The sequence below is a fragment of the Triticum urartu genome, chromosome 2A (assembly GCF_056163025.1).
Source record: "Triticum urartu cultivar PI428250 chromosome 2A, HENAU_Tu73, whole genome shotgun sequence".
Classification (NCBI taxonomy): Eukaryota; Viridiplantae; Streptophyta; class Magnoliopsida; order Poales; family Poaceae; genus Triticum; species Triticum urartu.
In genome coordinates, this window is record NC_141874.1 from 42,372,439 (window position 1) to 42,395,281 (window position 22,843).

General features: G+C 45.3%; 1 protein-coding gene across 1 annotated transcript; it reads left to right on the forward strand.

The window, feature by feature from the left end:
• Window positions 1–11,139: 11,139 nt before the first annotated feature.
• Window positions 11,140–21,588, forward strand: LOC125528647 (E3 ubiquitin-protein ligase UPL3). Its single transcript, XM_087542948.1, has 17 exons — window positions 11,140–12,191; window positions 13,647–13,757; window positions 13,948–14,064; window positions 14,154–14,321; window positions 14,402–14,557; window positions 15,220–15,459; window positions 15,568–15,689; window positions 15,785–17,195; window positions 18,147–18,245; window positions 18,351–19,868; window positions 19,998–20,225; window positions 20,334–20,438; window positions 20,525–20,605; window positions 20,682–20,750; window positions 20,848–20,976; window positions 21,058–21,177; window positions 21,275–21,588. The coding sequence occupies exons 1-17, from the start codon at window positions 11,343–11,345 to the stop codon at window positions 21,338–21,340; spliced, it is 5,589 nt and encodes a 1,862-aa protein (XP_087399074.1). The 5' UTR covers window positions 11,140–11,342; the 3' UTR covers window positions 21,341–21,588.
• Window positions 21,589–22,843: the final 1,255 nt, after the last annotated feature.

Here is a 22,843-nt window from a genome sequence, read left to right on the forward strand (position 1 = left end):
ATTGTTCGGAGTCCCGGATGTGATCATGGACATGACGAGGAGTCTCTAAATGGTCGAGACATAAAGATTGATATATTGGAAGCCTATGTTTGGATATCGGAAGTGTTCCGGGTGAAATCGGGATTTTACCGGAGTACCGGGAGGTTACCGGAACCCCCCGGGAGCCATATGGGCCTTAATGGGCCTTAGTGGAAAGGAGAAAGGGGCAGCCCAAGGTGGCCGCGCGCCTCCCCCCTCCCCTAGTCCTATTAGGACTAGGAGAGGTGGTCGGCCCCCCTCTCTCTCTCTTTCCCCCTTGGGGAATCCTAGTCCAACTAGGATTGGGGGGGAGTCCTACTCCCGGTAGGAGTAGGACTCCTCCTGCGCCCTCCTCCTGGCCGGCGGCCCCCTCCCCTTTGGCTCCTTTATATACAGAGGCAGGGGGCACCTCTAGACACACAAGTTGATCCTTGAGATCGTTCCTTAGCCGTGTGCGGTGCCCCCTGCCACCATATTCCACCTCGATCATATTGTAGCGGTGCTTAGGAGAAGCCCTGCGTCATTAGAACATCAAGATCGTCACCACGCCGTCGTGCTGACGGAACTCTTCCCCGACGCTTTGCTGGATCGGAGCCCGGGGATCGTCATCGAGCTGTACGTGTGCTAAGAACTCGGAGGTGCCGGAGTAATGGTGCTTGGATCGGTCAGATCGGGAAGACGTACGACTACTTCCTCTACGTTGCATCAACGCTTCCGCAGTCAGTCTGCGTAGGTACGTAGATAACACTCTCCCCTCTCGTTGCTATGCATCACCATGATCTTGCGTGTGCGTAGGAAATTTTTTGAAATTACTGCGTTCCCCAACATTATTTTCCCGTCAACTAGCTATTTCTATCGTCGTTTATTTTGCAATCTTTACTTTTCAATCTATACAACAAAAATACCAAAAATATTTATCTTATTATCTTTATCAGATCTCACTTTTGCAAGTGGCCGTGAAGGGACTCACAACCCCTTTATCGCGTTGGTTGCAAGGTTCTTGATTGTTTGTACAGGTATGAGGGACTTGCGTGTAGTCTCCTACTGGATTGATGTTGGGGAACGCAGTAATTTCAAAAAAATTCCTACGCACACGCAAGATCATGGTGATGCATAGCAACAAGAGGGGAGAGTGTTGTCTACGTACCTACGCAGACCGACTGCGGAAGCGTTGACGCAACGTAGAGGAAGTAGTCGTACGTCTTCCCGATCCGACCGATCCAAGCACCGTTACTCCGGCACCTCCGAGTTCTTAGCACACGTACAGCTCGATGACGATCCCCGGGCTCCGATCCAGCAAAGCGTCGGGGAGGAGTTCCGTCAGCACGACGGCGTGGTGACGATCTTGATGTTCTACCGTCGCAGGGCTTCGCCTAAGCACTGCTACAATATAATCGAGGTGGAATATGGTGGCAGGGGCACCGCACACGGCTAAGGAACGATCTCAAGGATCAACTTGTGTGTCCTAGGGTGCCCCCTGCCTCCGTATATAAAGGAGCCAAGGGGGAGGGGGCGGCCGGCCAAGGAGGGCGCGCCAAGGGAGTCCTACTCCCTCTGGGAGTAGGATTCCCCCCCCCCCCAATCCTAGTTGGAATAGGATTCCTTGAGGGGGGAAGAGAGAGAGTGGGCCGGCCACCTCTCCTTGTCCTAATAGGACTAGGGGAGGGGGGAGGCGCGCGGCCCACCTTGGGCTGCCCCTTTCTCCTTTCCACTAAAGCCCACTAAGGCCCATATAGCTCCCGGGGGGTTCCGGTAACCTCCCGGTACTCCGGTAAAATCCCGATTTCACCCGGAACACTTCCGATATCCAAACATAGGCTTCCAATATATCAATCTTTATGTCTCGACCATTTCGAGACTCCTCGTCACGTCCATGATCACATCCGGGACTCCGAACAATCTTTGGTACATCAAAATGCATAAAATCATAATAACTGTCATCGTAATGTTAAGCGTGCGGACCCTACAGTTCGAGAACAATGTAGACATGACCGAGACACGTCTCCGGTCAATAACCAATAGCGGGACCTGGATGCCCATATTGGCTCCTACATATTCTACGAAGATCTTTATCGGTCAGACCGCATAACAACATACGTTGTTCCCTTTGTCATCGGTATGTTACTTGCCCGAGATTCGATCGTCGGTATCCAATACCTAGTTCAATCTCGTTACCGACAAGTCTCTTTACTCGTTCCGTAATACATCATCTCACAACTAACATATTAGTTGTAATGCTTGCAAGGCTTATGTGATGTGCATTACCGAGAGGGCCTAGAGGTACCTCTCCGACAATGGGAGTGACAAATCCTAATCTCGAAATACGCCAACCCAACATCTACCTTTGGAGACACCTGTAGAGCTCCTTTATAATCACCCAGTAACGTTGTGATGTTTGGTAGCACACAAAGTGTTCCTCCGGTAAACGGGAGTTGCATAATCTCATAGTCATAGGAACATGTATAAGTCATGAAGAAAGCAATAGCAACATACTAAACGATCGGGTGCTAAGCTAATGAAATGGGTCATGTCAATCAGATCATTCAACTAATGATGTGACCTTGTTAATCAAATAACAACACCTTGTTCATGGTTAGGAAACATAACCATCTTTGATTAACGAGCTAGTCAAGTAGAGGCATACTAGTGACACTAAGTTTGTCTATGTATTCACACATGTATTATGTTTCCGGTTAATACAATTCTAGCATGAATAATAAACATTTATCATGATATAAGGAAATAAATAATAACTTTATTATTGCCTCTAGGGCATATTTCCTTCAATTGATACCTTGGTTCTCAAAAACTGAGGGAAATACTTACGCTACTTTGCTGCATCACCCTTTCCTCTTCAAGGAAAAACCAACACATGCTCAATAGGCAGCGTATATGAGCAACGGAAAGTAAAGCATGCAAGTTGCAAGAAAGTAAAGGGATGGGATTGGAGTGTGCAAACGCAATTGGAGACACAGAGATTTTTGGCATGGTTCCGATAGGTGGTGCTATCGTACATCCACGTTGATGGAGACTTCAACCCATGAAGGGTAACGGTTGCGCTAGTCCACGGAGGGCTCCATCCACGAAGGGTCCACGAAGAAGCAACCTTGTATATCCCACCATGGCCATCACCCACCAAGGATTTGCCTCGCTAGGGTAGATCTTCACGAAGTAGGCGATCTCCTTGCCCGTATAAACTCCTTGGTTCAACTCCACAATCTTGACAGAGGCTCCCAAGTGACACCTAACCAATCTAGGAGACACCACTCTCCAAAAGGTAATAAATGGTGTGTTGATGATGAACTCCTTGCTCTTGTGCTTCAAATGATAGCCTCCCAAACACTCAACTCTCTCTCATAGATTTGGATTTGGTGGAAAGATGATTTGAGTGGAAAGCAACTTGGAGAAGGCTAGAGATCAAGATTCTTGTGGTTGTGTAACACCCCCAGTGTCTTGCTATAGTAACCCCCTATGATTAAACTAATCTTTTTTTCCAAACTATGCTTGGCCACTTTGATCAATATTCCATTTCAAATTCTAGTTGAATTCAATTTGAATTTATGTGTGAAATTCAAAATGCTCAGACATGAAAACTAAAGTGTTCATCATGTGGAACATATTCTTCTGGTAATATTGGTGGTGAACCAACATTTTTGCAAAATGTCTAAGTGGCCTAAAAATAGCTAAAATGGAAAAGCTTTTTTTAAAAAAAAGCAAAAGTTAACCCCCCCCTAGTGGGCCTCGTGGCCCAGCTAGCCATTGCCGGTCAGGCCGGCCCGCTCCCTCACGCCCCCTGGCCTATTAGGCCACTCCCTCCCCGTAACCCTAACCCCGCACGACCCCCACTCCTCCTCGTTCCCCACCCCCTCCCTCACCCGATCCCGTCTGGATTGAGATCGAGGCAGCGAGCCCCGACCACCTCGGCGTCGCCCCTCGCCACCTCATCGGCGCCCGCCTCTCCGTCTCCTCCCGCACGACGCGCCCCGACCCTGAGCCTACCCCCGTCGCCGACCGCGCTGACGCCGCCTCGTCCGTGACCACACCGTCGCCGGACTGCCTCGTCCCCGTCGTCGTCGTCCGCCTCGTCCTCTCCCTCGTCGGACCACCCCGACCCTCCCCGAGCCCACTGCCGTCTCCCTACAACCCCGCCGTGAGCCTCGTTCGCCCCCTCTTCTCTCCCCGTCACCGGATCCGGCCCGCGTCCTCGTGCTCACCGCGGCCGTCCTAGTGCCCGCGCATGGCCACTGCGCGCCGGTCGCGCACTGGTCTCGCCCGGCTCACGCCTGTCGCTCTCTGGGCATGCCCCCCCGCACGCATGATCGTGCCCCTGCCCAGCTACCTTCGCCCTCACCGCACGCGCCCTTCCCCACGCGCGCCTCGTTGATGCATAGCCTGTTTTTGTTACCTGCTTTCATACCTTACCTGCTTATCCTAAATTTCTTAGTATAGGTTGGTTAGAGATCTATCAGTGACCCCCACCTTGTCCCAGTTGCCCCGCTTTATGTTCGATGACTCGATCAACGTGATCGATGTCCAGGCCCCGACACCGCACATCACCCCCCTAGTTGTATGACTCTACAGAGTTACCATCGAGTGCTGAGGGTGGAACCTCTTACATCACTCCTGATGAGATCCCTGTAGTGTAGCTATACGGTCGAGGTCATCAAGGGTGATTTCCTCCTTAACCACTTCCATTACGGCTCTGTCGTGCAACCCCTCAAGTGTGAACCTCGAGGGTGGATCCTCTTATGTTCACCTTGATGATAACATCGAGTGGATTTCATCGGGGGTGATTCCTCGGGTTTTCCCCTTGGTGTTAGACACACAGTTACTATGGTTACTATGACTTTACACTGAACCATGTTACTAAAGACGGGTCGGCCCTGAGGGGTACCCGTGCGAGCTTATTAGCGAGTGATGTGGAGTCGGGTTGACCTGGAAGGTGCCCGCGAGATACTTACGAGGCGTGGCCGGGCATTCTTAGCCCTTGCCGCAAGTACTCGAGACGGGGCGACGGGGTCACATCTTTCGTGAGTCTCTGCTTGTTACCGCGCATTACTAATCCACTACGATTTGGATATTTGATCCGAGGGGCCTCTGGCCTGATAGCACTAACCATCACGTGGGCATAGTATGGGCGTTCTGCGTCGTATGCATCGGCCGAAGCTTAATAGACGTCAGCGACTGAGCGGCGCGCGCTGGGTTGGACTATAAGCACCTGCCTTCTTGAAGGAGGTAGCTAGGTCTGCTCACCGGCGGCGTACGCAACGTGCAGGAGTTCCCGGGGAGATGGCCCATGACCCCTGGGGGCATAGGTTTAGTCCGGCGTGTTGACCTCTCTATTAAGCCTAGGTCGGGTTGCGGCGTATTGTTTGGCCGAGGCCGGGCATGACTCAGGAAAGTGTGTCCGGCCGGAGTTAATCGAGCGTGGTGGGTAAGTTGGTGCACCCCTGCAGGGAAGAAAACATCTATCGATAGCCTGTCCTACGGTAACAGACACTTGGAGTTGTATCCCGATCGATACAACTAGAACTGGATACTTGAGATGAGAAATGGATAGTATGGCTCTGGGATTGCTTTCTCGCAGGAAGTCGAGAAAGGATCTCTGGCCGAGGTTGATAACACTACTACTACTTTACATTATGTTGATCTGTACTCTTCTAAATGCTTGAAGATGCTAGTCTTCGATAGGCTAGGCTTTCCCCTTCCTTCTGGCATTCTGCAGTTTAGTCCACATATACAGCCCATTTCCTTTGATACGGATGCATACTTAGTTTAGATCTGATGTAAGTCTTGTGAGTACTTTGGATGAGTACTCACGGCTGCTTTGCTACTTCTTTTCCCCATACCCGATTGTTGCGACTAGATGACGGATCTCACGAGCCAGACGACACCACTGATGACTACTGCTACACCGAGGATGCCTACTACTACGTGACGGCCGCTGACGACTTGGAGTAGTTAGGAGGCTCCCATGTAGGAGGCCTTGCCTTTTCGATCAATGTTGTTTTTGTGCTAGCCTTCTTAAGGCAAACTTGTTTAACTCATGTTTGTACTCAGATATTGTTACTTCCGTTGACTCTTGTGTATTCGAGCTTATGTATTCGAGCCCTCGAGGCCCCTGGCTTGTAATATAAAGCTTGTATTATTTTAATTTGTGTCTAGAGTTGTGTTGTGATATCTTTCCGTGAGTCCTTGATCTTGATCGTACACATTTGCGTGTATGATTAGTGTACGATTGAATCGAGGGCGTCACAGGTTGGAATGGAATATCTTGGTCTCAACACATGAGTAGGTGGTTCTCTCTCAAAAAATGAGTGGTGGAAGTGTAGGCACGTTCTCATGGCTCTCTCCTCGAATGAAGAGAGGGTGAAGGGGTATATATAGCCTCCACACAAAATCTAGCCGTTACACACAATTTACCAAACTCGGTGGGACCGAGTTGAGAAACTCGGTCAGACCGATTTAGTTCAAAATGTGAACATTAGGATTTTCGGTGGGACCGATATGATCAACTCGGTGGGACCGATGTGCTAGGGTTAGGGTAAAACCTCATCTCGGTTTGACCGATTACACAAACTCGATGGGACCGATTTTGGTAATAAGCTAAGCAAAGAGTTGGTCAAGCAAACTCGGTGGGACCGATTGCATATCTCGGTGGGACCGAAATTATTGCAACAAGCAATAGAGAGTTTGCAAGCCCATCTCGGTGAGACCGAGATCCCATCGGTGAGACCGAATTGATTAGGGTTTCTGACAGTGGCTATGTCAAGTAAACTCGGTGGCGCTGGATAGATCAAATCGGTGGGGCCAAGTTTGTCTTTTGGTTTGGGACATATGTGGAAATGAGAAAGTGGTTGAGGGTTTTGGAGCATATCACTAAGCACTTTGAGCAAGCAAGCCATTAAGCAACACCTCATTCCCTTTTAATAGTATTGGCTTTCCTATGGACTCAATGTGATCTTGGATCACTAAAATGAAATGTCGAGTCTTGAGCTTTTGAGCTTTTGCCAATCTTCTGTCCTTAGTATCTTGAAGGGGTTCCATATCCTCTTGTCTGTGCCACTCCACTGTTGAACTCATCTGAAATATACTAGATAAAAGTATTAGTCCAACAAAAGATATGTTGACATTAATTACCAAAACCACCTAGGGAGCACTTGTGCTTTCACCGCCACGCCCCCACGTCCTTGAGCACCTCCTGCCATGGATCTACGAGAGAGGGAAAATGACATGAATCGCTCGGCGGAGAAATGAAAAGAGACGTCGAAGGGGGGATTGCGGCTAAGGGGGCGGAGGTTATCCATGGAACCATGACATTCCATTCCACTTCGTTCCTAAACGAAATGGTCAACTATAGTGGAACCTCATTCTGTGTTTGGTTCCATTCCTGCATTTTTGTTCAAAAGATAGAATATAAATAATCTAGTTTAGCTCAACTCAAGTATAGCTCTTAGTTAGACAACATACTAGAAGGGTTGGTCGCGCTTTGCTGTGTTGTTGGTGTTGTTGATTTTTTTCATAATTTTGTTACTCCTTCAATTTTAAAATGTAAGGTGTATTAGTTTTTTGAAAAGTCAAACCCATTATTTGACCACTTGTAATCAATTTGGTATCGTTGGATTCACCATGAAATGTTTTTTCTATTTATTTGTTTAGCATTGTGAATGTCCATTTTTGAACTTCATCAAAGTTAAAGAAATTTGACTTTTCATTAGAAAACAAATACATCTTATATTGAAACTGGGGGACTATTTGGTTTGGCGGGTGGGGGAGATAATGGAGTGTGTTTTTATCTTTTTTATAGTGCAGTGTTTGGCGGGTCTTTCACGGTGTGATTCCGTGTTATCTGCAAATCAACACATACTTATGTGAGGGCTAATGGGCTGCAGGAGTGGAGATGAACTGGGGTGCTCGGAGCCGTTGGATCTGGAGCGTACAATCTAGATATGGTGGCTGGAGGTGAAAAACGAGGAAGGAGATGGAGAGGTATATAGATGCATATTTTTTTCTAGTTATTTGACTACACTTCTCCAGTTTAGAACGGTAGCCAATAATGGAAGTGGTATGCATTAGATAGGTTCAAATCTTGTAGATAATCTTCCATAGTGACAAAAAAAATGAAAAAGGCCTGCAAGAATTGTTGCCGGCCACTAAGGATTAAGGGTTAGTAGAGGATAAATAATCCTCTAGTCTTAACAGTATGTCAATGTGCTAAATATAATTACCCGTGTTTATAGTTAACGTGCAAATGATAAGGAGTGTGTCGGTCTATGAAAGAGTTCTGAAGATGCATGCGAAGGTCTCGATCTTCGGTGTTATGGATGTACTGTCTATATATCTTCTCACGACTTTACTTGTCTAGCATGAACATGAGTTTTCCATTGCACTTTTACACATGAGAAAGTTAACATTCACAGTTTTATGTGTTGGAGAGCTACACTTGATGAACCCGTGAACCTCGATTCAGTTTCCATCATTAGAATCACAATCCAACAACATTTACACATGTAAACGGACATGTGGTTGGGTGATTATGATGGCAGTGGTATTGGTGATCGCATTTTCTAAATTTATTTCAGACTTTTCGGTGATGTGCGTTTAGTGGGAGAGATGTTCCAGTCAAGTATGAAGGCGTCCGTGGCACTTCGTCAATCTAAGATGATGTGTCAGCTCGGTCTCTCGGATGTGCTCATATGGACAGGATATGCGTGCGTGCGTTCATAAGGTTGGGTGTATATGCATATGTATAAGCGTATGCTCTGTACCGTGTTAAAAAATATTTACACATTGTTTTATTTTCATGTTCATTTTATTCTGAAAATACCAAAAATATTTATCACACATTATCTTTTAATAGGCTTGTTCAACTAGCAAGACTAGCAATGATTGACATCCTTATTGTGTTGTTGAGGGCATAAGAGGGTTTTATTGGTGTTAAAGACATCCAACTATTGCATCTCTATAGATTGTTAGGTTTATCACTAAGGGAAGACGTCTACCCACTTGCTACAAACCAACATACGAGGGAGCCCCAACTATTACACCTTTAGCATAGGTCATCTACACTAGTCCTCACTAGCACCCATTGTCATCAACACGAGAATACCATCGAAGAAACAATGCACTTTCATATGTTCTCCCTTGGCCGAAAGCTCCGGCGACGCCTCAGGTTCAGGGCCGTCCCATGGATATACGGGGCCCCAGGGCAATAAAAGAATAAGGGGCCCTCCTTGAGACATACTAAAAGCTCAGTTTTTCTTTTCAAAAGTAATGTAATATGGATATCCAGTATATAGCATAGATTGGTGATCTTTCGACTCTAAGACTGGCAGTACCACTATTTATCAATCAAGAGAAATGCATCGGGATAGTAATGAAATAATATAGCTCCACAAAATATCGATTTCCTAATTGTCAATAGAGACATCAATTTTTTGGCACAACAAATAACCTTGTAAAAACAGGTTGCTACTTAATCATTTGTGTTACCATGTACATATGTTCTGGATCCTCCCCCAATCTGCCATGTTCTGGTACCCAAAAATTTATCACCCAAATAATAATTCACCTCTTCCAAACTATCCTACATACGGCATAGCAAAGCAAACTGTGTATTTCATGTTAATACTATGATGACAAATGGAGATTCCCTAGAAGAATTCTAGTTTTGTAAAAGTTAACAGTAATTGTCCCTTTTGAGATTATACTATTAGTAATTTCTTGAAGACAAGTCAGTAAACAAGCTGCACAAAAAATGGTTAATACAGGGATCAAAAGCACCTGGATATTGATTGATGTGGATGTAGATGCCTTGATCCATACGCCACAGTAGTCAGCACGAACAAAGAAGACGGCACCATGAAGTGGATGAAATTTCTCCCTTCTCCTAGACTACTGCCTGAGCCCTCTGACATTTGGATCCAATGAAGAGTGGAAGAAAATCCATGGAGATTAGCGGATCTGCGATGTTTGAATCATGCGTAGAGCTATTTATCAACGAATCTTTGAATTGAAGAACGAGATTATAGGAAAGAAGAACATGTACTTTCCTGGTCGACCAAAGTCTAGGAAACGGCTAGAGCGTTGAGAAACGAAGGAGAGCTGATTGGGGAATGATTTGCGCCGTAGATATCCATTGATGACTGGCCACAACTTTGGAATCGGAGCGGGGACGCCGAGTTTAGGATTTGGCGAAGTAGAGGAGTCGCGGGTCTGGGGTCCAGTGCAAACAGATTGATTATCGATGAATTCCTTCGTGAGGTTTGCCTAATGGGCTTTTCCTTGCACGGTTCCTTGGAAAAAAATCGTGCATTTTCTTTGGGCTTCATGAAGGTATACTATCTGAGCCGGGGCCCCTGCCTCCTCGGGGCCCAGGGCGGGCGCCCCGTTTGCCCGGCCTATGGGCCGGGCCTGCTCAGGTTGGAGATCACGAGCACAGCTTTCCATTGGTAGAATCATGAATGGATTCATCTACTAGATACACATAGATAAAACCTCGCCACAAATCTCTAGATATACATTGTCAGAGTTAGACATGCATGGCCAGAGTGTCAATGCCAAAACAAATTTACCTCGCACAAGGAAAGATTGGGGACGACCAATTCAGACGATTTTGGTGCGACTTCAGCTCTTACCAAGGAGTTTCCTTGCTATTTTTCCGGATTGTGTGTTCCTTATCTTACCTTGTGCTATCCACGTCCCTCGATAGCATTTTTCTTTCTTCAGAAGAGAGAGACATACAATTTCGGTTAACTCAGTACATTGAATTTTCGGTTTATGTTATTACCTCCGTTCCAAATTACTCCTACATGTCATAATTTTTTCTAAATATGAATGCATCTAATGCCAAAACATGTTTAGATAGTCTAGATACGGATGTATTTAAACAAATACTTTCTTTATTCGGAATTACTCGGAGGAAGTATTTTATCTTTTGAGAGACCTTTCTGAGGAGATTTTGTTTTCTTCTTCTTTTTCTTAGGTCGAGGGAGGGCGGTGCGGTGCGGTGCTCGTGGGCAGAGCCGAACAACCCCGCAAAAGCCCAAGCGGCCCTCCTCACGCTCACGCGTTCCATCCGGCAAAGGCCTCGGGTCTCTCTCTCTCTCTCTCTTATCTCGCGTCGCTGCCCCCGCAGCCGCAGTCCCCACCCGCACCGCCTCCCTGCTCCCCTCCCCAAATCAATCAACAAAATCCCCACCCAGATCTCCTCCGATCGCCCATCGATGCCCCCTCCCCCGCCGCCCACCGCCTCCTAGCCGCCGCGCCGCAGCCACCGCCTCCGACGAGGCGGCCGCCGCCCCCCTCCCCCTCCTCCCCCTTGTATGGAAACGCGCAGCCGCAAGCGGGCGGAAGCCTCGTCGTCTTCCTCCACCACCCCGACCTCCTCCTCCTCGGCCCGCTCCTCCAAGCGCGCCCGCCCCAACCCTAACCCTAGCCCGACCCCCACCCCCGCACACCCCGCGCCCACCCGCGCCCGCCGCTCCGTCGTCCTCTCCCCGCCCGCCCCGCAGCCCCCGATGGACTTCCCGGCCGACGGCGGCAACAACCCCCCGCCCCGCCGCCGCGGCGGCCGCGCCTCCAACGCCGACAAGGGCAAGGAGCAGCAGGAGCCCTCGGAGAGCTCCCGCGTGCGCGAGGCCGAGCGGATGCTGGGCCTCAGCTTCGATGGCATGGACGAAGACGACGAGGGCCACGGGGCCTTCCCCCACGGCCTCACCTCCGCCAGCAGCGCCCTGCAGGGGCTGCTCAGGAAGCTTGGCGCCGGCCTGGACGACATGCTGCCGTCGTCCGCGCTCTCCGCCGCAGCCGCTGCTGCCTCCTCGTCGTCCATGTCTGGTCCGAACGGCGCGCGGATGAAGAGCATGCTCGCGGGTCTCCGTGCCGACGGCGAGGAGGGGCGCCAGGTGGAGGCGCTCACGCAGCTCTGCGAGATGCTGTCCATCGGCACCGAGGACACCCTCGCCGGGTTCTCCGTGGACTCGTTCGTGCCTGTTCTGGTCGGGCTGCTCAACCATGAGAGCAACCCCGACATCATGCTGCTCGCCGCGCGGGCCCTGACCCACCTCTGTGACGTGCTTCCGTCGTCCTGCTCTGCCGTTGTGCACTATGGCGCCGTCGCATGCTTCTGCGCCCGGCTTCTCACCATTGAATATATGGACCTTGCGGAGCAGGTGAGCACTGTTCTGTTGCATCGCTTGTTTGGTTTATATATAGTACATGCTGCTTCTTTATCATGTTGCCTGATCCAGATCATGTCGCCCTGCTTGTTTAGTGAACCATTGTTGTGTACTGTATTATGCATGATTATGCTGCCCATAGAGCCTTAACCTACATTACATGAGTTTCCTTTTAGTGTTGCAGGTCATTTATAATATTTGAACTTGCTCATGAGTAGTTTGCCTTTTGTGTAGCTGTGTTTTTTTTTCCCATTTTAGTGCTAAAATAAATATGGGTGAGAAGGTTACGAACATGATTTTTGTTGGCGTTGTGCCCATACTCGAGAAGTTCCACTGTATGCTTTCTATGTTATGTTTCTGACTCAAGTTTCGGTGACCTGTACAGATGTGGTAGTTGTAAGTTAGCCTCAGTTAATATTAAGTTTGAAATATGTGTATAATCAATTTTCAAGGAACTATATATTTGAAATAGCTTGTTTGATTGTTCACTTGGCAAGTACCAAATATTGCCTAGTTCAGTAGCTCACCATTTAATGATGTTACAAGAAATATCTAGAGAGTTAGGCAGAAGGTGATCGGATCCCTTAGTAGCCTTGGGGCCTGCCTAGGGTCTAGGCACTGGTCACTCTGGGAGGAAGAAGCTGAGGATAGGAGACACATGAAAGAAAAAATGGTTAGATGAAAGCATGTCCGAATGCACGTGATGCCTTAAAGCCTTAGGGAGCTTGTGGGCATGGAGATGTCTTCCCTTCCTCTGGTGCCGCAGGAGGACTCGGGCTCCAAATCCTCACCAGCGAACTCAAATCCATCTTAGGACCTCATCTGCCCCTTAGAAGACTTTCTAGGCCTGATCATGGTGGTGCTCCTGCCGAGCACCTGGGTGCCATTTAACACGGTTTTGCTGTGCCAAATCACCTATTTGTGCATGACTAAGCTAGCTTTTGAACATGTTTTTCATCTGAAATATTTCTAGCTCAGGGTCTGATTTCACGCCTGTGTATGTGCTACTGTAATGATCCATCTGAAATACTAAGAAGTGGGTTGGAAATCAGATGCTAAGATTCATGTAACCGGTTTCTGGCAGTGTTTCTTCTCTGCCTTCCCATCTTATATGGATATTATACTTCTGCTTTTCTTGGGTCTAATTCAAAACAATGTGAATTAACTTGATATCATCTGTTTGAATTCCTTTGTAACCCTTTGTGCAATTGAATCTAGTTTGCTGCTCCACAATATGTTATTGAGTAGTATCTACAACTATTATGTTTAGCACCTAGGACATTTGAATTACTTTCTTAGATTTTGATATTGTATTGCTTCTGTGGCACTTTAGATTAGCCACTTTCCTTGTTTTGTTTTGTCGTTTAAAATATGCTGCAGGAAGAATCTATCATTGCTAGATCTTGATGTGGTACTAATATTTTCTTATGCCTTTTCTGGGTATTTTAGTCCTTACAAGCACTCAAGAAGATATCCCAGGAGCATCCAACTGCCTGCTTGAGGGCTGGCGCGCTAATGGCAGTGCTATCATATCTTGACTTCTTCTCCACCGGTGTTCAAGTAATTTTTCTAAATACTTCTATGTTTTTCCAGCATTTAGACATAACATTCTCAATACTTACGTTATTTTTTTGCACCATTTAGAAATTGGGACATAGTAATTTGTCATATCACTATCTTTTTGTTGTACACATACTGTACTACATTTTTATTACTACTCACAGTTGTTTTTTTGGTGGAATGTATACAGAGAGTTGCGTTATCTACAGCTGCCAATATGTGTAGGAAGCTTCCTTCAGACGCCTCAGATTTTGTAATGGAAGCGGTTCCACTGCTAACAAATCTTCTGAACTACCATGATGCAAAAGTATGCTTGTTGTCTGTATTTGGATACCCTGATTATGCCATGATACCATCTATTCTTAGATGCTGATGATCTGTATCAATGTATTCCAGGTGCTGGAACATGCTTCTGTTTGCCTGACTCGTATAGCAGAATCGTTTGCTTCATCCCCAGAGAAATTGGATCAATTGTGCAATTATGGATTGGTTGCACAAGCTGCTAGCTTAATAGCTGTTAGCAACTCAGCGGGACAAGCATCACTGAGTACATTAACATATACAGTATGCTTCTATTTCACTTATCTACTGTATTATTTAGTATTTATGCAACTTTGCTAACTCTGGCTCATATATCCTTGAAGGGAGTAATTCGTGTTCTGTCAATATGTGCAAGTGGATCTCCATTGGCAGCTAAAACACTCCTCCTCCATGGAATTAGCGGCACACTTAAAGATATCCTTTCAGGTTCTGGTTTGGTTGCTGGTACAACTGTATCCCCCACTAGGCCAGCTGATCAGGTGATTATTGCTTTATGAGGGCTATATCTATATTATAGCTACTTACTGTTTTATTTGAATTCGGTTGATGACTCTGTTCGGTTGTTGTTTTATCTGACTTAGCCGATGAAGCTTTTTGAGTGATACTTTTTTTTTCAATTTTAAATTCACTCAAGTATGCATTCAGTTCAGGTTTGTTTGGTAAACTGAAATTAATATCACACAACAGAATATTCAAAATTTGGAAGAAAGTTGCATGCTGGATACTTATTCTGTGTATAATAATTTGCCAAATGTTTCCCGTGCTCGTGCTGTTTGTGCAGTCCTGCAAGCTATAACAGTGAGCAAACAATGTGGTAAATTGGATTAGGGGTTTGTCTTGGAACTCTTGGTTCATAGACTTCTCTGTTTTCTACCCGATTTTCTTTCTCCAGTTATAATATGAAATTCACAATGATAGTATTGATCTTGATCAAGGTTTAGAGATGCACTAGACTGGCGGTAGGTGACCGCCTAGATGACGCCCAGCTACTGTTTGTTAACCTTAATAATCTCGACATCATACCATATTACTTGCTCCATTTTTCTTTTTAATTTATCAAAAGCCAAGAGTTTCCTGTAGTAGTTCTATGGTAGTTTGCAGCTTGTTTTCATATCCTAATATTCTTTGTTGTGTCACACAGATGTATGAAATTGTGAACCTTGCGGACGAATTGCTTCCTCCTCTACCTGCTGGAACCATTTCTTTACCAGCGCATTCCCATGTTTTTATGAAAGGCTCTTCTGTAAAGAAACCTGGTTCTAGCAAGCAAGGCGAGTCTGGTTCAACAGATATTAAAGTCTCGGGTCGGGAGAAGTTATTGCGTGATCAGCCTGAACTTCTCCAGCAATTTGGCATGGACATATTACCTACCATGACACAGGTCAGTCTCTTGGTTTGCTGGCGTATCAGTTGATGTTGGTTGCTGACGATAACATTATTGAAATCCTGTTATCTGAGACATTATTTGGATACACTCTATCCCTTGCAGGTGTATGGCTCCAGTGTAAATGGACCAATACGTCATAAATGCTTATCTGTCATTGCTAAATTAATGTATTACAGCTCAGCGGAAATGATCGAAATTCTCCATGGCACAACAAACATATCCAGGTGCTAATACGAAACTTCAGATGCCATTCTTGCTTACTGTTATACATGTACTCGTGTACCTCTGGTTCCATCTAACCTGATATTGACCTTTGCAGCTTCTTAGCTGGCATCTTAGCTTGGAAAGATCCACATGTGTTGGTTCCCGCTCTCCAGATAGCTGAAATTCTGATGGAAAAGCTCCCTGGGACATTTTCGAAGATGTTTGTGAGGGAAGGTGTTGTTCATGCTGTAGAATCGCTTATATGCCAGGAAATCTCAAGTCCAATGCTTTTTCAAGTACCACAGCAGGACAAGGATATTGATTCTGGTACATGTACATCTTCACGTTCAAGACGCAGCCGCCGGCGCAGCAGTGCTGGGAATACTGATAATAATTCCTTGGATGAACCAAAGGGTTCCCATACTACTATTGCCAATTCACCACCAAGCACGCTAGAAGGTCCAAATACTAGAATTCGTGCTTCAGTTAGTGATCGTGCGAAGTCATTCAAAGATAAGTACTTCCCCTCTGAACCCGGCTCAAGTGATATTGCAGTTACTGATGACCTTTTGAAGCTACGGGCACTCTGTGCAAAATTGAATGCCACTGCGGACACTGTTAAAACAAAAGCCAAAGGGAAATCAAAGTCACTGGGAGGTGATGATTTTGATATCTTATGCAATGTCGAGGAACAGTTAGACGACATCATAGACAAAATATTGTCTGAGCTTAGCAATGGGGATGGGGTTTCCACGTTTGAGTTTATTGGGAGTGGAGTTATCTCAGCATTGCTTAATTATTTGTCTTGTGGAACCTTTGGAAAGGAAAAGGTGTCCGAAGCAAACCTACCCAAGTTGCGTCACCTGGCACTCAGGCGATATAAAGCATTTATATATGTTGCCCTTCCAAATGATGCGGTAGGGAATCAAACTCCAATGGCATTCTTAGTTCAAAAACTGCAAAGCGCGTTGTCTTCGCTGGAACGGTTCCCAGTTGTGATTAGCCATTCTGGAAGGACGTCCAGTTTGGGAGGATCTCGTCCATCCTCTGGATTAAGTGCTCTATCTCAGCCCCTGAAGTTGCGCCTGTGTCGAGCAGCGGGTGAAAAAACGCTTAAGGATTATTCATCCAATATAGTTCTTATTGATCCCTTGGCAAGTTTAGCAGCCGTTGAAGATTTCCTTTGGCCTAGAATCCAGCGTAGCGAGTCAATATCTTATCCTGCAGTATCATCTGGAAAGAATTCTGAATCTGTGGCACCTAGTGCAACAGCACCAGTGGCTTCGTCAACTCAATCTGTCCGGCGGCCCTCAACTAGGTCGAAATCATTGGCTGATGCTGATTCTGCAACTAAGAAGGATATTCAGGAGGGGAGCGGAAACACATCCAAGGGAAAAGGCAAAGCTGTTGTTAAGTCGATGTCCGATGAACCAAAAGGACCACATACTAGGACTGCAGCACGCAGGAAAGTTGCTTCACAGAAAGATGCAGAAGTGAAGCCACCACACGGTCACAGTAGCTCAGAGGTTTGTTGTTCATTATGGACTCATTTCTTAATAATCTATAGAATATATATTTCCTCCAGTACGTCTTGAATTTTTGCTAGTTCCCCAAAATTTGATGCAGATGCTTGACTACATATTCTTTGTTTGGTAGTGCCTCCCTGCAGTTACTCAGCTGCCAAGCTGATTTTCGTTATAACAACCATCCTACTGTTTTTCGTCGTCGTTTCATGATTATATCTGCTCTCCTTTCATTTAATAATTTGATGTGCAACTGTTAAGGGGAATTGACATGATTAATACCGTTATGAAATTATTATTTAACACGAATTTCATTGTGGAACCAATGTGTGAATTTCATAAAATTAGATCTACAGAGTACAATGCCTTTTGACCTGCAGTTTGATATGGCATCTAGGGAGTACATATTGTCTCACCATGTCTACAATGCTTCAGTTGATGAAGACATTGTCTAACTAAAACCAATGATGTAGGGAAAGGTTGGTGCTCCCACCACTATCTCGATCACTGAATGTGCCTAAAGGTTGTTGCAGTTCCTCATCCTATTCAATAATTATATGTTGAGAGAGTGGCACGGACCTTAAGCAGCAATGGCACATTCCATAGTTGAGAACTTGTGATAGTGGGAGCATATTCACCAATGTGATTCATTTCACTGTTGAAAGTTTGCCCGAATGCAATACTGCTTTTCTTGCCTAACTGAGTGATAAATATATAAATTAAGTTGTCAATTTAATTATATCTATGTAATTAGCTGCAAGTACCCCTTACCAGTACTCACCTGTATAACAAAATAGATCACTTATGTGTTGGAAACTGGCTTACTATTTCACTAATTCCCTTATCCCTGAACAAAGTTCTGATCCAATTCTTGTACACTATGTCATGTGATGTTAAACTTTATTATTGTATTTATGCTTGTTGTGCATGATACATTCTGTTTCCTACATGCAGGACGAAGAACTGGGCGCATCTCCCTTTGAGGCTGATGATGCTTTGATGCTTGGTGATGACGATGATGATGTTTCAGATGATGAAGATGATGACCATGAGGTAGTATTTCAAAAGTACTTCGGTTGATCTCTTTATTTTTCTGCAAGTTAATGTGGCTTTAGTGGGCATGACTGAAAACTGCATATTTTTGTTGAAAATCCCCAGGTTCTACGTGGGTCTCTTCCTGACTGTGTTCCAGAGAGTGTGCATGATGTAAAACTGGCAGATGCTGATGGGTCTAGTATTGCCTCAATAGCAAGTGATAACCAGACACAACCCTCATCTGGCTCCAGCGTAAAACATACTTTTAGTAGCAGGGGAGCAGGTTCTGTTGAACTTAGAAATCCAAGCACACTTGGTTCGCGGGGCGCGATGTCGTTTGCTGCAGCTGCCATGGCTGGGCTTGCTTCTGTTGGTAGTCGTGGTATCAGAGGTAGCCAGGATAGGCGTGGCCTTCCACTTGGAACTAGTGCACATGAACATTCAAACAAATTGATTTTTACAGCTGGCGGCAAGCAGCTTAGCAAGCATTTGACTGTATATCAAGCTATGCAACAGCAAGTAGTTCATGATGAGGATGATGAGGAAAGGCTAGGTGGTTCTGATTTACCCAATGATGGAAGCCGTCTCTGGAGTGATATGTTCACTATAACATATCAAAAGGCTGATAACGAAGTGGATAGGGAATCAACCAGAGGTTCATCTTTAGTGCTGAAATCGTCCAAATCAGAACTTTGCAGAGCTACATCTCAAGAACAATGTACTTCTCTTCTTGATAGCATTTTGCAAGGAGAACTTCCTTGTGATATTGAGAAATCGACCCAAACTTATAATATTTTAGCACTATTGCGTGTATTGGAGGGATTGAATCAGCTATCTCCTCGTCTGAGACTACAGGCAACCTGTGATGATTTTATAGAGGGAAAAGTTGGTACCCTGGATGGGTTATATGGCACCGGAGCTAAGGTACCCTCAGAGGAGTTTATCAGCAGTAAGTTGACACCAAAGCTTGCTCGGCAAATTCAGGATGTTCTTGCACTCTGCAGTGGTAGTTTACCTTCTTGGTGTTATCAGATGACCAAAGCTTGTCCATTTCTGTTTCCTTTTGAAACAAGAAGACAACACTTCTACTCCACAGCTTTTGGGTTATCTAGGGCATTGAATCGTCTTCAGCAACAACAGGGTGATAATAATAGCTCAGCGACTGAAAGAGAAGTCCGGATTGGTAGATTGCAACGCCAGAAAGTTCGTGTTTCTCGTAACCGGATCCTGGATTCTGCTGCCAAAGTAATGGAGATGTTCTCCAATCAGAAGGCTGTTCTTGAAGTTGAATACTTTGGTGAAGTGGGAACTGGACTTGGTCCAACTTTGGAGTTCTACACCCTCTTAAGTCATGACCTGCAAAGGGTTGGCTTGGGATTATGGAGATCTGATTCTGATTCTTTAGAAGCTAAAAAACTTGATTCACATTCACCTGCTGATAGCAGGAACTTGATACATGCACCTCTTGGCTTGTTCCCTCGGCCTTGGCCACCTAGTACTGCTTCTTCAGAGGGTAGTAAATTCTTCAAAGTTGTTGAGTATTTCCGCTTAGTTGGTCGAATCATGGCAAAAGCATTGCAAGATGGAAGGCTTCTTGATTTGCCTTTGTCAACAGCATTTTATAAGCTTCTACTTGGACAAGTAAGCATGAGAACCCGCTTGCAGTAGATCCATTCCAATATTCCCTTCCACCTTCTTGTCAAGTCTTGGTATTTTTTTTATTTTTTCTACTGTCTTCTGTATTGACGCCAAAATATTTTGCTTTACTAGGAACTTGATTTGTACGACATACTATCTTTTGATGCTGAGTTTGGTAAAATACTTCAAGAGTTGCAAGTTCTTGTTGAACGCAAGCGATTTCTGGAGTCCTGCTCTAATCATAGTCAACAAATAGAAGAATTGGGCTTTCGTGGTGCTCCTATTCAAGACCTATGCTTAGATTTTACTCTTCCGGGCTATCCGGATTTTGTTCTGAAGGAAGGTGAAGAAAATACAGTGGTATGTGATGGAGTAGATTAGGTTCTTATGTTGTCATCTAAGTGGTACTTCAGCTTTTGCTTCTAGTTTTGTTGTTGACTATTCATTGTTATTTTTAACTTCCTGTAGGTCTGCATTTACAACTTAGAAGAGTACATTTCGCTGGTAGTGGATGCTACACTTAAGACTGGAATAATGCGTCAAGTAGAAGCATTCAAAGCTGGATTTAATCAGGTTTTCTCATTTTTCTAAGATATCTTATTTGCTGGCAATTATTGTTAATTAGCTATTGCATTTCTCTTATTATTTTTCTAATTCAGGTATTTGATATATCATCACTCCAAATATTTTCTCCTCAAGAGCTTGACTATCTCATTTGTGGTCGACGGGAACTTTGGGAGGTAATGCCCTGTTAACTTTATTTCTCCCTTCTATAATCATTATTTAACTTGTTCTGAGCAAATGCATGTAATGCAGCCGGAGACACTGGTTGAACATATAAAGTTTGATCATGGTTATACCTCGAAGAGTCCAGCAATTGTCAATGTGAGTACATCATCTTTAAAAAAGGGCACATCTCTTCACACAGCTTTATTTCAGATTTTTGGAACTTCAGTTTAATGTTTGTGCTGTTGGTTTGCAGCTACTTGAGATCATGACGGAATTTACTCCGGAGCAACAACATGCATTCTGCCAGTTTGTGACTGGTGCTCCTCGGCTTCCACCTGGTGGCTTAGCCTCCCTAAATCCTAAGCTGACTATAGTTAGGAAGGTAAGCCTGTTGTAGCAATGCAGAATGACATCATTTCTGCGTTCATGTTATTTAAGCTTTTCCATTTTGTATCTTGGCCAGCACTCTTCGACTGCGGCGAATACTTCAAATGCAGCTGGAGCAGCAGAGTCTGCAGATGATGATCTGCCTAGTGTCATGACTTGTGCCAACTATCTTAAACTTCCGCCATACTCGACAAAGGTTTGGTTCTTTTGGTTGATGAATTTTTTGTTCCACCTTTCCGTATCGTCTTGCCTGGAAACTGACTTCTGCTATGGTCGTCGGAACATTGTTGCAGGAGGTTATGCACAAGAAGCTGCTTTATGCTATCAACGAAGGCCAGGGGTCGTTTGATCTTTCATAGTGGGTTCAAAACTAACATACAGATGTTGGTGCACATGTAAATGTGCACCGGTTTTTATTCAAAGTTAGTTTGTTCATTGCCATGTATAACATAGGCTTTAAGTCGTTTCTTTTGTGAAAGGTTTAGAGCCCGGATCTTGTGGTGCCTGTGCTTATAACATTCTCTCACTATTTTCCTGGGCACTCGTTGTATATATTCTCCAACTGATCTCTATAGTGACTAAGAAGACATTTCTCTTTTGGTCGTCAGTTATACTTCATTATCGTACTCTGTCTATTTTGAGTGACTTGTGCTCGTGATTACTAGGTTTACCCGCACTAATGAAAAGTTATGTCCTCGACTAGTGCACATCTTTTGAATAACTAAATGCCTAGTGTCATTGTATAAGCTAAAGATATTTTCAACTTCTAGTTGGTGTTCAACATGTGCAAGAAATTTATGAGATTCATCATGTCACCACGATCAAGGAGTTTGGATATGCCTCTGTTGTTGCACGACACCTAGAAGCCCTCCTGATTGGGAGGCACGATCTCTAAAAGAGAAGTTCTTATATGACCCCTGTATCTATGCCACCTTGGGATTCCTTTTTTGTTTTCAGTCTCGGTTCAACTGTGTGTTGCATAGCCTGTGCTTCCGGTTCAAATCCCAACCTATCCCAGATGAAATCAGAAACGCCGCAGCTGATGCCCTAGGCGCATACAAACATTCGTCGTGGCGCACAACTGCTTGCAGCTGTTAGCCTGATGGTCCCTGTAACCAATCTGATGGTCACTGTGTTGTTCCAGTGCGTGGTCATGATGTAGTAATTCGGGGCATCCAATCAGATTTTGCCAGGTCTTTTGGGTGTAGTTGATGCTGATGCGTGTGCCGTCCGGTCTCAGGTGTGTGCAGTCTGGATGTAAAGCCCGTGTTACCTAGATGATGATGTAGTAGTTTGCCCAATAATGTGACGACTGCCCGTAGTCTATCAAGTCATGGTCTTTTTTGTTGTTGCGTGAAATGAAAGTCATGGTTTGCATTAGTCAAATCCATTCTTACACGCATCGCTGCCCGTTTATGTTTAGCACTCGCTAAGCCCGCGGCACACACACTTGTATGTTGTCTCTACTTTGCTGAATCTCTCCTACGCGCATCCGATGCGTATGCACCAACTACTAGAAATAACTCATTCCTCTCACACCCCTACATGTTTATCTTCACTACTGGCAGTACATCTTAGTCCACCCATCTCCATCCAGAGCGGGGCACCACCAACATCACCCCGAGCTGCATTCCAGCAGCTCTCGCTAAGATCTTCACATCCGGATGACGATGCTGCCTGCCGTAGGAGGACTAGGTGATATTCTCTTCCTTCTCTCGCTCTCTGACTCTCTCTCTCTCTCTCTCTCTCCCAACCGACGCGACTGTTGCTTGCATCTCTTTCTGTACAGACGTCTCTTCTCTAGCGTCCCATGTAATAGTACAAATAGTTTCACTATCAACAAAGAAAGATCAATCGATCAT